Here is a 14571-nt window from a genome sequence, read left to right as displayed (position 1 = left end):
CTTTCCCTTTTTAATTTTAGTGGTGCAATCTGTGCATTGACCTGGTGGCATTTACCAGTGAAATATTCAAAGGAGCAGTTTTCCAGTCACTGGATGGAATTATTGTCTCAGCTAACTGTAAGCTACGGAAGATCTTCACTTTAAAATGCAGGCCTCAAGACACTGCTGATAAAGATGGTATGTTCAAGCTGCTATCAAGATTTTTTAGTTCTTCAATTTTTAAAAAATTAGACATGCCTTTGGACAGTAAGAGTACATGGTAGTGGTTTTTGAAAATTTATCTTACTCTATTTAATTGTGGAAGGAACACTTAACATGAGATCTATTTCAACAAATTTTAAAGTATATAATATGTTATTGTTGACTGTAAGTACAATGTTGTACAGCAGATCTCTAGAGCTTATTCATCTTGACTGAAATTATTTTACTATATTAATTTTCTAATGATCATGTTAAAATAGAAAGATGATTGAGTTATTCCTCATATTATTTCTAAAGAGACTGGAAATAATATATTAATTACTCATTAAACAATTAATAAATATACTCTGTAGGAAACTGAGCCATCTAGAATTCATAAAGCAGCACAAACTCTCCTGCTAAGATAGTTTTAAACAACTTAAAGTATTGAGAGACTACTGATGCTTCTTTTTGATTTTCGTCTGGGATTATTTTTAACAAAATCAATTCTTCTAGAAGCCCAGGAAACAGGACTGCACATAAGATGGCAAAAGGTGATTTCTTAGAAGTTTGCATGTAGACTTTAGATTTGTGCTCCATCTGAATGAGTGCCTGTGAAATCCTTCTGTGTTTCATTCTGTGGAACAGGACACTGTAAATTTCATTTGATAATAAAACACAGCAATGCATTTACAGTTCCCCCAAAAGATCATAAGCCAGGAAGTATGGCCACTCATATACCACTTAAAGGCTATACAAGAAAGTGAAAGATTTCATTAAAAAAAATGGCACCCAGCTAATAAGAAAGCTCAAAATTTATAGAAATACAGGTGAATTCTACATCAGATCATAAGAGGTAAATCATAACCTAATTAATACTTTTAATAAATGTAAGGAAAAAAGTGAATCAAAGCTTGGCAGATTAGGGCTTCCCTGGTGGCACAGTGGTTGAGAGTCCGCCTGCCAATGCAGGGGACGCCAGTTCGTGCCCCGGTCCAGGAGGATCCCACATGCCACGGAGCGTCTGGGCCCGTGGGCCATGGCCACTGAGCCTGCGCGTCCGGAGCCTGTGCTCCGCAACGGGAGAGGCCACAGCAGTGAGAGGCCCACGTACCGCCAAAAAAAAAAAAAAATTGGCAGATTAAATACATATTTTTATCTCTGATTCTTCCTTAAGCTGCAATAAAATTATAACATAGGAATAAAAATGGTATAAATCCACCAGGATGAAGAGGAGATAACAACAGATACAAATGTTCATAAATTCTGTAAGATTGAGGAGTGACAACTGACTTAAAAGAACAGAGAAAGCTGTAACTTTCAGGTTTACAGAGATTTACCAGTAAGATTCATAACATAGAACCTCAGGGAGGATAAAGAATTGGCTGTCCTAGGAGAGGGTTCATTATGATGGCATAGGAAGATAGTGAACTCACCTCCTTCCACAGACGCAACAAATCTACATCTACATATGGAATAATTGTCTCAGAAAGGACCTGCAAACTGGATGAATAGAGTCTCCACAACAGAGGGTTAAAGGACAGCATCAAGACAGGTAGGAGAGGCAGAGATAAGTCTGCGCAAGGGAAAAAAACCACACCCCAGCCACAGCAATCCACAGATGGGAGCGATCACCAGGTTATGGATCTTTTCCCTGAGGAGAAGGATATTTGAGCTCCATATCAGGCACCCCAACCGCTAGGTCCTACACAGGAGAGACAAGACCTCGAAACACCTGGCTTTGAAAACCAATGGGGAATATGTCCAGGAAAACTATAGAGCTGCAGGGATCAGAAACCCACTCTTAAAGGGCTCACATGCAGACCCACCAGACCCAAAAACCAGTTGACCCACAGAACACAAACGCCAATTGAAAAGCACATGGATCATAGACGAAGGGGTCCTACTTACTAATCTCGAAGCATCTGCTGGAGAGGCAGGAACCAGTTGGGACACTCTCCCAGGACTGAAACACTGGCAGTAGACATTTTTGCAATCTTGGGCTAGTCTGTAATGTCAGCGCTGGCAAGCACCATTTTGGAATTCTCCCTCTAATCTGTTATGCCAGTGGGCCCAACCTGCTGGGAACCCCACCCTTAGGGCTGTGCCTTGGCTGGGCACTGCAGCCAGTCTGGGGACCAGCCCCACCCACCAGTGTACCACCACAACTCCAAAACTAGAAGGCACACACAGCCCACATAGGGAGGCAGCCATTGAATGCTTGGCTCTGATGGCCAAGCAGGATTGTGCTTCTGAGCCCCACAGGACATGTCCTAAGTAAGACCACTCCTTCAAGACTGGGAGAGATAGCTGATTCACCTGATACATAAAAACAGAGATTAAAGCAAAATAACGAGACAGAGGAATATGTTCCAGTTGAAAGAATAAGATAAAATCTCAGAAAAAGAAATAAATGAAATAGAGATAAGAAGTCTCCTGACAAAGAGTTCAATGATGATCATAAAGTTGCTTATCAAACTTGGAAGAAGAATGAATCAACACAGTGAGAACTTCAACAAAGAGAAAGTATAAGAAAGTACCAAAGAGAAGTAATAACTGAACTGAAAAATACACTAGAGGGGTTCAACAGCAGACTGGATGAGATAGCAGAATGAATCAGTAAGCTTAAGACAAAGCAATGAAAACCACTCAGACAGACCAGCAAAATGAGAAGAGAATTTTAAAAGTGAAGATACCTTAAGGGACCTTTGGAACGACATCAAGTGAAATAACATTTGCGTTATAGGGATCCCAGAAGGAGAAGAGAGAAAGAGCCAAAACAATTATTTGAAGAAATAGTGGCTGAAAACTTCCCTAATATGGGGAAAGAAATAGACATCCAGGTCCAGGAGGCATAGAGTTCCAAATAAGATGAACCCAAAGAGACACACACACCAAGGCACATTATAATTAAAATAGTAAAAGTTAAGGATAAAGAGAGAATCCTAAAAGCAGCAAGAGAAGAACAACTCATTACATACTAAAGCCCACAAGGCTATTAGCAGATTTTTTAGCATAAACTGTACAGGCCAGAAGAGAGTGGCTTGGCATATTCAAAGTGCTAAAAAGAAAAAAAGTCCAACCGAGAATTCTTAACAAGGTTATCATTCAGAATTGAAGGAGAGAGTAAGAGTTTCCAAGATAAACAAAAGCTAAAGGAATTCATCAACACTAAGCCAGCCCTACAAGAAATATCAAAGGGACTTCTTTAAGCTGAATAAAAAATAGCACTAATTAATAATACAAAAATGTATGAAAGTGAAAGTCTCACTAAGAAAAGGTAGATATATAATAAAGGTAGTTGATCAATCACTTATAAAGCAAGCATGAAGGTTAAAGGACCAAAATAGTAAAATTATGATAATTAGTTAAGGGAAGCATACAAAAAGATGTCATCAAAAGTACAAAACATGGGTCTTCCCTGGTGGTGCAGTGGTTGAGAGTCCACCTGCCGATGCAGGGGACACAGGTTCGTGCCCCGGTCCGGGAGGATCCCACGTGCCGCAGAGCAGCTGGGCCCATGAGCCATGGCCACTGAGCCTGCGCGTCTGGAGCCTGTTCTCCGCAACGGGAGAGGCCACAGCAGTGAGAGGCCCGCATACCGCCAAAAAAAAAAAAAAAAAAAAAAGTACAAAACGTGAGGAGAGGTAGTAAAAAGATAAAGCTGTGGAATGTGTTCAAAATTAAGTTGCCACCAACTTAAAACTGGCTACAGTTTACATAGGATGCTGTATGTGAACCTCACAGTAACCACACACATAAAAACTTTATAGCAAATACACAAAAGAAAATGAGAAATGAATCTAAACATAGCACTAAAGAAAACCATTGAGACACAAAGGAAGAGAGAAAGAGAAGAAGAAAGAAACAGAGAGGAACTACAATAAGAGCCATCTTCTCAATAAACACAGAAAAAGCATTTGATAAAATTTAGCATTTATTTCTGATAAAAACGCTCAACAAAGTGGGTATGGAGGGAACTACTTCAACATAATAAAGACCATGTATGACAAGCCCACACCTAACATCACACTCAACAGTGAAAAGATGTAATCTTTTCCTCTAAGATTAAGAACAAGACAAGGATGCCCACTCTCACCACTTTTATTCAACATAGTATTGGAAGTCCTATCAAGACCAGTTAGGCAAGGAAAAGAAATAAAAGGCATCCAGATTGGAAAGGAATAAGTTAAACAGTCACTCTTTGTGGAAGACATGATATGATATATAGAAAACCCTAGGGGCTTCCCTGGTGGCGCAGTGGTTGAGAGTCCTCCTGCCGATGCAGGGGACACAGGTTCGTGCCCCGGTCTGGGAAGATCCCACATGCCGTGGAGCAGCTGGACCCGTGAGCCGTGGCCACTGAGCCTGCGCGTCCAGAGCCTGTGTTCCACAACAGGAGAGGCCACAACAGTGAGAGGCCTGCGTACCGCAAAAAAAAAAAAAAAAAGAAAACCCTAAAGACTTTTCCGGAAAAAATGGTGGAATGAATTTAGTAAAGTCACAAGAAACAAAATCAATATACAGAAATTTGTGGCATTTCTATACACTAATAATGATCTATCAGAAAGAGAAATTAAGGAAAAATCCCTTTTTACAGTTGCATCAAAAGGAATAAAACACCTACTAATAAATTTAACCAAGGAGGTAAAATATCTGAATACTAAAAACTATAAGACACTGATGAAAGAAATCAGAGAAGACACAAATAAATGGAAAGATATTCTGTGTTCGTGGATTGGAAGAATTAATATTGTTAAAAAGTTCATACTACCCAAAGCAATCTGAAGATTCAGTGCAATCCTTATCAAAATTTCAATAGCATATTTCACAGAACTAGACCAAATAATTCTAAAATTTGTATGGAACCACAGAAGATTTCAAATAACCAGAACAATCTTGAGAAAGAAGAACAAAGCTGGAGGTATCATGCTTCTTGATTTCAAGCTCGACTACAAAGCTCTAGTAATCAAAACAGTATGGTACTACCATAAGAACAGATACACAGATCAATGAAGCAGAATTGAGAGCCCAGAAATAAACCCACACATATGTGGACAATTAATTTACAACAAAGGAGCAAAGAACATACAGTGGAGAAAGGATAGTCTTCAGTGAATGGTGCTGGGAAAACTGGATAGCCACATGCAAAATGTAAGTAGACCACTATTTTGCACCATACATTAAAGTTAACTCAAATGGATTAAAGACTTGAATGTAAGACATGAATCCATAAAATTCCCAGAAGAAAACACAGTAACCTCACTGACATTGTTCTTAGTGATGTTTTTGTGGAACTGACTCCAAAGGCAAGGGAAACAAAAGCAAAAATAAACAAATGGAACTACATCAAGCTAACAAGCTTCTGCACAGCAAAGGAAATCATCATCGAAATAAAAGGCACCCTACTGAACAGGAGGAGATATTTGCAAATCATATATCCAGTAAGTGGTTAATGTCCAAAATATGTAAAGAATACAGACAAGGGACTACCCTGGTGTTGCAGTGGTTAAGAATCCGCCTGCCAATGCAGGGGACACAGGTTCGATCCCTGGTCCAGGAATATCCCACATGCCGTGGAGCATCTAAGCCTGTGTGCCACAGTACTGAGCCTGTGCCCTGGAGCCCACAAGCCCACACACCCTAGAGCCCGTGTGCCGCAACTACTGAGCCTGCATGCTGCAACTACTGAAGCCTGCACACCTAGAGCCTATGCTCTGCAACAAGAGAAGCCACCACAAGGAAAAGCCCGCACACCACAATGAAGAAACAACACAGCTGAAAAAAAAAAAAAAGAATACAGACAACAACAACCAACCTGATTAAAAAATGGGCAGAGGGTCTGAATAAACATTTTTCCAAAGAAGACATACAGATGGCCAACAGGCACATGAAAAGATGTTCAGCATCACTAATTATTAGGGAAATGCAAATCAAAACAACAATGAGATATCACCTCAGATCTCTAAGATTGACTGTTATCAAAAAGACAAGAAATAACAAATGCTGGAAAGGATGTGGAGAAAAAGGAACCCTCATACACTGTTGGTGGGACTGTAAATCAGTGAAGCCACTATGGAGAACAGCATGGAGATTCCTCAAATAATTAAGGAGAGAACTACCATATGATCCAGATATTTCACTTCTGGGTACTTACCTGAAGAAAACAAAAACATTAAGATGTATGCACCCCTGTGTTCATTGCAGCATTATTTACAATAGCCAAGATATGGAAACAGCCTAAGTGTCTATTGATGGATGAATAAATAAAGATGTTGTGGTATGTAAACACAGTGGAATTCTACTCAGCCACAAAAACGAACAAAATCCTGCCACTTGCAACAACTGGGTGAACCTTGAAGGTATAATGCTAAGTGAAATAAGTCAGATGGAGAAAGACAAATACTGTATGATTTCACTTATATGGGGAATCTAAAAATACAAAACAAATGAGCAAACAAAATAAAACAAAAACAAACTCCTAGATACAGGGATCAGATTGGTAATTACCAGAAGGGAAGAGTTTGGGGGAGTGGGCAAAATGGGTGAAGGCAGTCAACTCCGTGGTGAAGGGGGTAACTAGACTTGTGGTAGTGATCACTTTATAGTGTATACAGATGTCAAATTATAATGCGGTACCCTTGAAACACATCTTTTTTTTTAAATAAACTATAACAATATTAACACAGCTATCATGTTAAAAAAAAAAAAAAAGAACTGTCAGCCCTAGGTACTGCTATAGGCAAGGATAAAGGGTATGGCTAAAAACAGGTAGATTGGTTAGAATTCTGTATCGGTTGCTATAGGACCCCAGATCCCCTCTCCAACTCCATATAACCATGCAACAGGACCTTTATCCTCTAGAGACACTAAAGTAGAGTGCCTGAACTCAGGTACATCGAATATATGGTAGATAGACTCCAAAACTAATAGGAAAAAGTAAATAGATAAGTTAGGAATAGATACATGTTTTTCTCAGAGTTAAGAAAAGATACTGCATCTATAAAATAATAATTTTTCCTACTTCAGTAAACATTTTATTGAAGTATATTATATTATAAACTTTTATATACATATAGAAACATTTATAAATTGTAGGCATACAGCATGAGGAATTACCATAAAGTGAGCACATTTGTTAACCACCACCCAGATCAAGAAATAGAACACTACAAGCAGCCTAGAAGCCCTCTTTATGTCCCATCTCAATCATAGTCATCTTCCTTCTTCTGAGAGGTAGCTCTATCCTTAATTCTAACACCACATATTAATTTTACCTATTTTTGAACTGTATATAAATGGAATCATATGGTACATACTCTTTCATAAATACATTCTTCCCAGTACACATAGAGATTCATTTATGTTAGTGCTGATCTTTAGTACTGTATAGTATGCCATTGTATGTATATTCCACAATTGTTTCCATTTTAGGCTATTTCCAATAGTGCTGCTTGAATCATTCTACATTTCTCTTGGAGCCTCTATGTAGGCATTTCTTTGGCTATTTAGTAAGGAGCTGAATGAATACATACTTTAACGTTCTTAATTTCAGTTATTATTTTTTTGATTCTAGAATTTTATTACATTCTTTTTTATAGTTTCCTTTCCTCAACTGAAATTCTTTATTTTGTTATCTAATTCCTGAAATATATTAATCGGAGTTATTTTTAGGCCATGGCTCATAATTCCAATACGTGACTCTCCTGTGGGTCTGTTTCTATTGCCTGTTTTAGTCTTGGTGTTGTCTCCTGGTATGCCTGGTAAGTTTCAAGTGAATGCTGGACACTTGAAATCAAAAACTATAGAGTTATTTTGAGACTTTGTATTGTATTGTCTTCCTCTAGAGATGTAAAACCAAAAATATAAAATAAAAAGGAAGACGTTCAAAAAACTGAAAATAGGATGGAAATGTTAAGAATGTTAGAAGTTAGTACAAGAGGTTAACAATCAGACTAATAGGATTCCAAGATGAGAGACTAGAGAAAACAGAAACAATGAAATATAAGATTTCCCAAAATTGAAGGCCAGATATTTTCAGTAGACATAACTCATCAAAAAAAGACTCACTATTATGTAATTTCAGAACAGGAGGGGAAAAAAAAAAAAGATCCTTTAAGCTTCCAGGATTTTTTTAAATACATACAGTGGTTATATACAAAGGGTTACAAATAAGAATGATGTCTGACTTTATACAGCAATCTTGAATGGTAGAAGACCTTGAAACTATATCTTCAGAAGCCAAAGGGAAATTATTTAGAAAAATTATTATTTAGAATTCTACACCCATCCAGTCTATCAATTAAATGAGTATAGAATGAAGATATTAGCAGACATGCAAGGTCTAAAAAATTTATTTACATCCTTTCTCAGAAAAGATCCAGAAGACATTCTCCACAAAAATTAAGGAATAAATCAAGAAAAAAGCATATAGGGGACCCAAGAAACAGAAGATTTCATCCAATAGAAAAGCAAAGCAAGTTATCAGAATTATGGTTTAAGGAATTCAAGGCATGACACTTATAAAACACATCTAGAGAACAGTCAGTCCATATTTTCACAGAAAAAAATGGGGCTTCCAAGAGGAAAGTCTTCAGGAAAGGAATGTATCTGATAGAGTATGGTGTGTTTGAACAAAATCAGTTGTAATTTTACAGTGGTGATGGGGAGTTTGGGAAGAATTAATGTTAGGAATGTAGAAAAACCCATGACAAAACAAAACTGATCAACTACAAGGGGGAAAAAATGCACAAGAAAAGATATGTAATCATAGTCTATCATGTGGCTAAGATATGCACAACATTTTTTTTAACATCTTTATTGGAGTATAATTGCTTTACAATGGTGTGTTAGTTTCTGCTGTATAACAAAGTGAATCAGCTATATGTATACATATATCTCCATATCTCCTCCTTCTTGCGTATCCCTCCCACCCTCCCTATCCCACCCCTCTAGGTGGTCACAAGCACCAAGCTGATCTCCCTGTGCTATGCAGCTGCTTCCCACTAGCTATCTCTTTTATACTTGGTAGTGTATATATGTCCGTACCATTCTCTCACTTCGTCCCAGCTTACCCTTCCCCCTCCCCATGTCCTCAAGTCCACACTCTATGCCTGCATCTTTATTCCTGTCCTGCCCCTAGGTTCTTCAGAACCTTTTTTTTTTTTTAGATTCCATATATATGCGTTAGCGTATGGTATTTGTTTTCCTCTTTCTGACTTACTTCACTCTGTATGACAGGCTCTAGGTCCACCCACCTCACTATAAATAACTCAATTTCGTTCCTTTTTATGGCTGAGTAATATTCCATTGTATATATGTGCCACATTTTCTTTATCTATTCATCTGTCGATGGACACTTAGGTTGCTTCCATGTCAAAAAGACAACCCTCAGAATGGGAGAAAATATTTGCAAACAAAGCAATTTATAAAAGATTAATCTCCAAAATATACAAGCAGCTCATGCAGCTCAATATCAAAAAAACAAACAACCCAATCCAAAAATGGGCAGAAGACCTAAATAGACATTTCTCCAAAGAAGATATACAGATGGCCAACAAACACATGAAAGGATGCTCAACATCACTTATCATTAGAGAAATGCAAATCAGAACTACAATGAGGTATCACCTCACACCAGTCAGAATGGCCATCATCAAAAAATCCACCACATTTTTTTAAACAGATTTATTTTTTAGAGAATTTTTAGATTCACAGCAAAATTGAGTGGAAAGGACAGAGGGTTTCCACGTGCTCCTTGTTCCCACGTGTGCAGTCTCCCCACCTGTGACCACCCATACCAGAGTGGTACATTCCTTACACTTGAACCTACACTGACACATCATTGTCACCCAATGTCCATAGTTTACATTAGGGTTCACTCAGTGTTGTACATTCTGTGGGTTTTGACAAATGAATAATGACATATATCCACAATTATAGCATCATACAGAATAGTTTCATTGCCCTAAAAGTCTTCTGTGCTCTACCTGTTCATCCTTCCCTCCCCATTAGTGCCTGGCAACCATTGATCTTTGTACTGTCTCCATAGTTTTGGCTTTTCCAGAATGTCACATAGTTGGAATCATGTAGCATGTAGCTTTCAGAATGACTTTTTCACTTAGTAATATGCATTTATGGTTCCTGCATGTCTTTTCATAGTTTTATAGCCCATTTCATTTTAGTGCTGAATAATATTCCATTGTCTGGATGTACCACAGTTTACTTATCCATTCATCTCCTGGAGGATATATTGGTTGCTTCCACATTTTGGCAATTATAAATAAAACTGCTATAAACATTCTGGTGTAGGTTTTTGGTATGGACATAAATTTTCAACTCATTTGGGTCAATACCAAGGAGCACGTTGCTGGTTCATATGTTAAGAGTATGTTTAGTTTTGTAAGAAACTGGCAAACTGTCTTCCAAAGCAGCTATAACATTTTGTATTCCACCAGCAATGAATGAGAGTCCCTGTTGTTCCACATCCTTGCCCACATTTGGTGTTGTCAGTGTTTTGGATTACTGCCACTCTAAGATGTACAATGGCACGATTTTTTTACACAGTCTTAATAATTAAAACACTGAATAATAACTTACCCCCAAATTATGTAAATTCATGTTTGGGGGATGTGGGGAAGAAAGAGAGAAGAGGAGGTATTATAGTGGTTTAATAATGCTGAATTTTCTTTTTCCAAAATAGGAAATCAGAGATATCATCTAAAACTATTAAGTGCAGAAATGGCAATATAAAGCTACCATTTACAAATACGGAAGTAAATACCAGAAGATTTAGCACATATAAATGAAAGGCTTGGAAATAGTTGCCTCTGCCTTGCAGGACTGGTTGATGTGTGAGGTGGGAGGGCAGCAGTTAGGGCATGATGGTATGATGGTTTTTTTCTCATAATTTTATAGTACTACTTGAATTTTTTTTAAATAAATTTAGTTATTTATTTTTGGCTGCATTGGGTCTTCGTTGCTGCGCACGGGCTTTTCTCTAGTTGTGAAGAGTGGGGGCTACTCTTCATTGCGGTGCGTGGGCTTCTCATTGCAGTGGCTTCTCTTGTTGCAGAGCATGGGCTCTAGGCGCACCGGCTTCAGTAGTTGTGGCACATGGGCCCAGTAGTTGTGGCTCGTGAGCTCTAAAGCACAGGCTCAGTAGTGTGGTGCACGGGCTTGCTTCACAGCATGTGGAATCTTCCCGGACCAGGGCTCGGACCCATGTCCCCTGCATAGGCAGGCAGATTCTTAACCACTGCACCACCAGGGAAGTCCCGTACTACCTGAATTTTTGAACAATATATGTGTATTTTGTTTGATAAGTAGATTTTAAGTGAATGGATAATCTATAAATATTTCCAAAGAACAAGAATTGGCGTAATTTCTTTCATGTTTTCAGAAGGCCTGAAAAGAAGCCTTATGAATGTGGCATCTCAGATCACCTGAAGGGCCCTGAACAGACTTGGGGAAGTATGCTGTGCTTCAGGGTACTGTGGAGTATAACCCCATTTAGCTGCCAGTGTTTAACCTTGTACAAATACTGACCCTATCTCTGTGCTTCAGTTTCCTCATTAGTAAAATGAGGATAATAATTGTTCCCTTGTTAGATAAATACTATTATTATAGTCTCAGTGAAAGTATAATGTATGTAAACCAAGTACATCTTGGAGAAATTAAATTGATACTGTAGAGCCTAAAGATTTCGATTAATATTTCCACAGTCTATTGCTTTGATCATGTACTAAGTTTGTGGTTTTGTTTGAGTTTTGAATATCTCTGTGCTTTGTTTGCTCAATAATTACTATAAGGTTGTGGTAAAGATACAATCAAATACAAAATATATATGAAAAGACAAACTATAATATAGTGTGTAGATGCTAAACATTTGTCTGCCTTCTACACATCAGGCAATGGGATGAGCACAGCCCCTGCTTCAAGGAGCTCAGGGTCTCACAGGGAAACTTACATGTATGTGTAATTTATAGTACCTGGTGGAAGTTTGTCTAATGGGCTTGACAGACAGTGAGGGAAGAGGCTGGAGCACTGACCATTTACTGGAGAGAGCCACTTGGTGAGGCGCTTGGATTTCACAAATCTGTCAGGTTAAGAAAAACTTGAGGACTAGCATAGTGATGACACCTTTTGAATTTGCCAAATCAGTGCGTTAAAACTAGCAAACCAATAAGAAGAGCTACAGTTATCCTGATTGTTTCACTAAATGCAAGGACGTTTTCACATACACACGTGAGAAGTTCTAAATTGCAGAATAAAGTCTCACATTTTCACCACAGACCAGTGAATATGGCTTCATGGATCAGTATCTATTTATATCCCAGTGTCTGGTCTATAGTTACCTAGAGAAATAAACTTTCCAAGCTGCCTGCTAAAATCAAAACCAAAATTTTCCAAGTTATGAAAGTGCACAATGAGAAGATAAAGCATTTCAGGCAGAAGAAAGAGCATATATGTTTAAAGGCCTGGCATTATGAAAGGATCCGACGTGTTCAAGGAATGGGGAGTTCAGTATGGTACATGGCAGAGGTGGGAGGTATGGTGTAATATAATATTGCATTATTAGGCTTCATACTTTGGGTGACATAAAAATGTAGAACAGGCTCCTGTCCTCAGAGTTCACTGTATAATTATAGACAATAGAAAAGTTAACAATATAAGAGTTCATTCTGAAGACAGATAAAAAAGGACAAAGGATTACACAGTATGAGGCAAACTGAGTGTCCGTGGTCAAGGAGGTTGGCAGCAGAAGTAATAATCATGACGATGATGATGATAGAAGCAGTGGCTGTTATAAGCACTTTACATATATGAAATTAGATTAGATTAATATTTATAACAACTCTACCAGACGGATAGTACTACTATCCCCATTTTATAGATAGGAAAACTGAGGCACAGAGAAGTCAGGATATGTGCCCAGTGTCACATAACTGCTAAGTAGTAGAGGCAGGATTTAAACCCTGGCAGTCGGACTCCAGAATTTATACTGCTAATTACTACAGCGCACTGCCTGTCATGGACGGATAGAAAAGAGGGAAAATTTTTAAAGGAAATATACAAAAGATGTCATGTAATAAGAATTCGAGGATTTGGTAACTGGGTGTGTTGAGGGTGTCTGTATTACAATAAGTGATGAATGTCCCTTTGTCTTTCTTACTGAAAGAGAGGGGTCATTCTATTCTGCAGAAACAGATTAGTCAGTCGTAGTGTTGAGACTTTTATCCAAGGAAACTTTTTTTATGTGTTTCTTACATTCCATTCTCAGGTTCAGTTTTAAAATAGTATATTAAATGCGTACTTAAGCTCAGTACTGTGTGGTCCTTGGCTTATTTAAACTGCTACCATTTCACTCTAGGACCTCTCAAACTCACCTAAGCTAGGAAATGTTGCCTAATTCCCTTGCTGTTCTCTGTTACACAGTGGGATATAATAGAAAGTGAGTTATTGGAACCTAAAACGGCAATTAACCAGTTTTTTAGTTGCCGAGAGGAATGACTTATGTTGGACAAGTAGTAAAGCACGCTGATTCAATTTAGTTTATTACTTTTATGGTTCCCAAGGGGACATAGACTGGCATTTGCACGACTGAATTATTGATTAACTTGTATCATTCTGCATTTTTTAAAAAACACAATATATGTGTAGATAGATAAGAGAAAGACAAAGGAGAGAAAAGAGAACAGATAAGAGAAAAGAACAAGTAATGATCCATTAAGCATGAACTTATGCTATGCCAATGACAGTTTTACACATCTCCTGACACCCCAGTCTCCCCAGTTCATTGTTCTCTGTGAAAGATCAGGGCTGGGGCGTATGTGTTCTGTGTTTAGAAATGCAAGAAGAGAAGAATTAAATCTATGATTTAAGACTGAGAGTACTTTGAGGGCATAGACTAGATCTCCACTGGTTTTTTTTGGATCTCCACATTTTTATCTCTAGCACATGAGCTGGCACCAGTAACCTGTCATAAATGTTTGATGAATTAATGAAGTAAGGGCTAGGTAATTGTTTGTTCAATTATCCATTCATTTACTATCTCTATACAGTAAAATTTTATTGGGTGTCTAGCAATGTGAAGAAAACCATCTGTTCAGAGGCCACAGAAAAAATTAGAAATACTGATGTCTTGCCTTGGTAGACTCATTGATCAGGAAAGGGCCCTAGAGATTATCTAATCCAATGTCTTAATTATACAGATAAGGAAAACAAGGCCCATGGAAATGAGGCATCTTGTACCAAGGGTACAGAAGGTGGAACTCGACGCCAAGCCTCTGACTGTCTTTCCTCACTGCTACACAAGTTTACCTTCCACAATAAGTGCAGTGATTTAGTGTTTTTAATAATTAACATTCTTGAGTTTTTTTCCCACTCTTT

General features: G+C 38.1%; 1 protein-coding gene across 1 annotated transcript in view; it reads left to right on the top strand.

The window, feature by feature from the left end:
* CFAP20DC (CFAP20 domain containing) overlaps nt 1-14571 on the top strand; it is a 272252-nt gene that overhangs the window by 118330 nt on the left and 139351 nt on the right. Inside the window, exon 6 of the mRNA XM_007469022.1 lies at nt 21-181. Coding sequence (XP_007469084.1) covers nt 21-181 — 161 coding nt within the window. The remainder of the gene's footprint in view (nt 1-20; nt 182-14571) is intronic.

Source organism: Lipotes vexillifer, unplaced genomic scaffold (genome assembly GCF_000442215.2).
Source record: "Lipotes vexillifer unplaced genomic scaffold, Lipotes_vexillifer_v1.1 scaffold989, whole genome shotgun sequence".
Taxonomy (NCBI): Eukaryota; Metazoa; Chordata; class Mammalia; order Artiodactyla; family Lipotidae; genus Lipotes; species Lipotes vexillifer.
The sequence above is the reverse complement of the archived record's forward strand: the minus strand, read 5'-3'. Positions and strand labels throughout refer to the sequence as shown.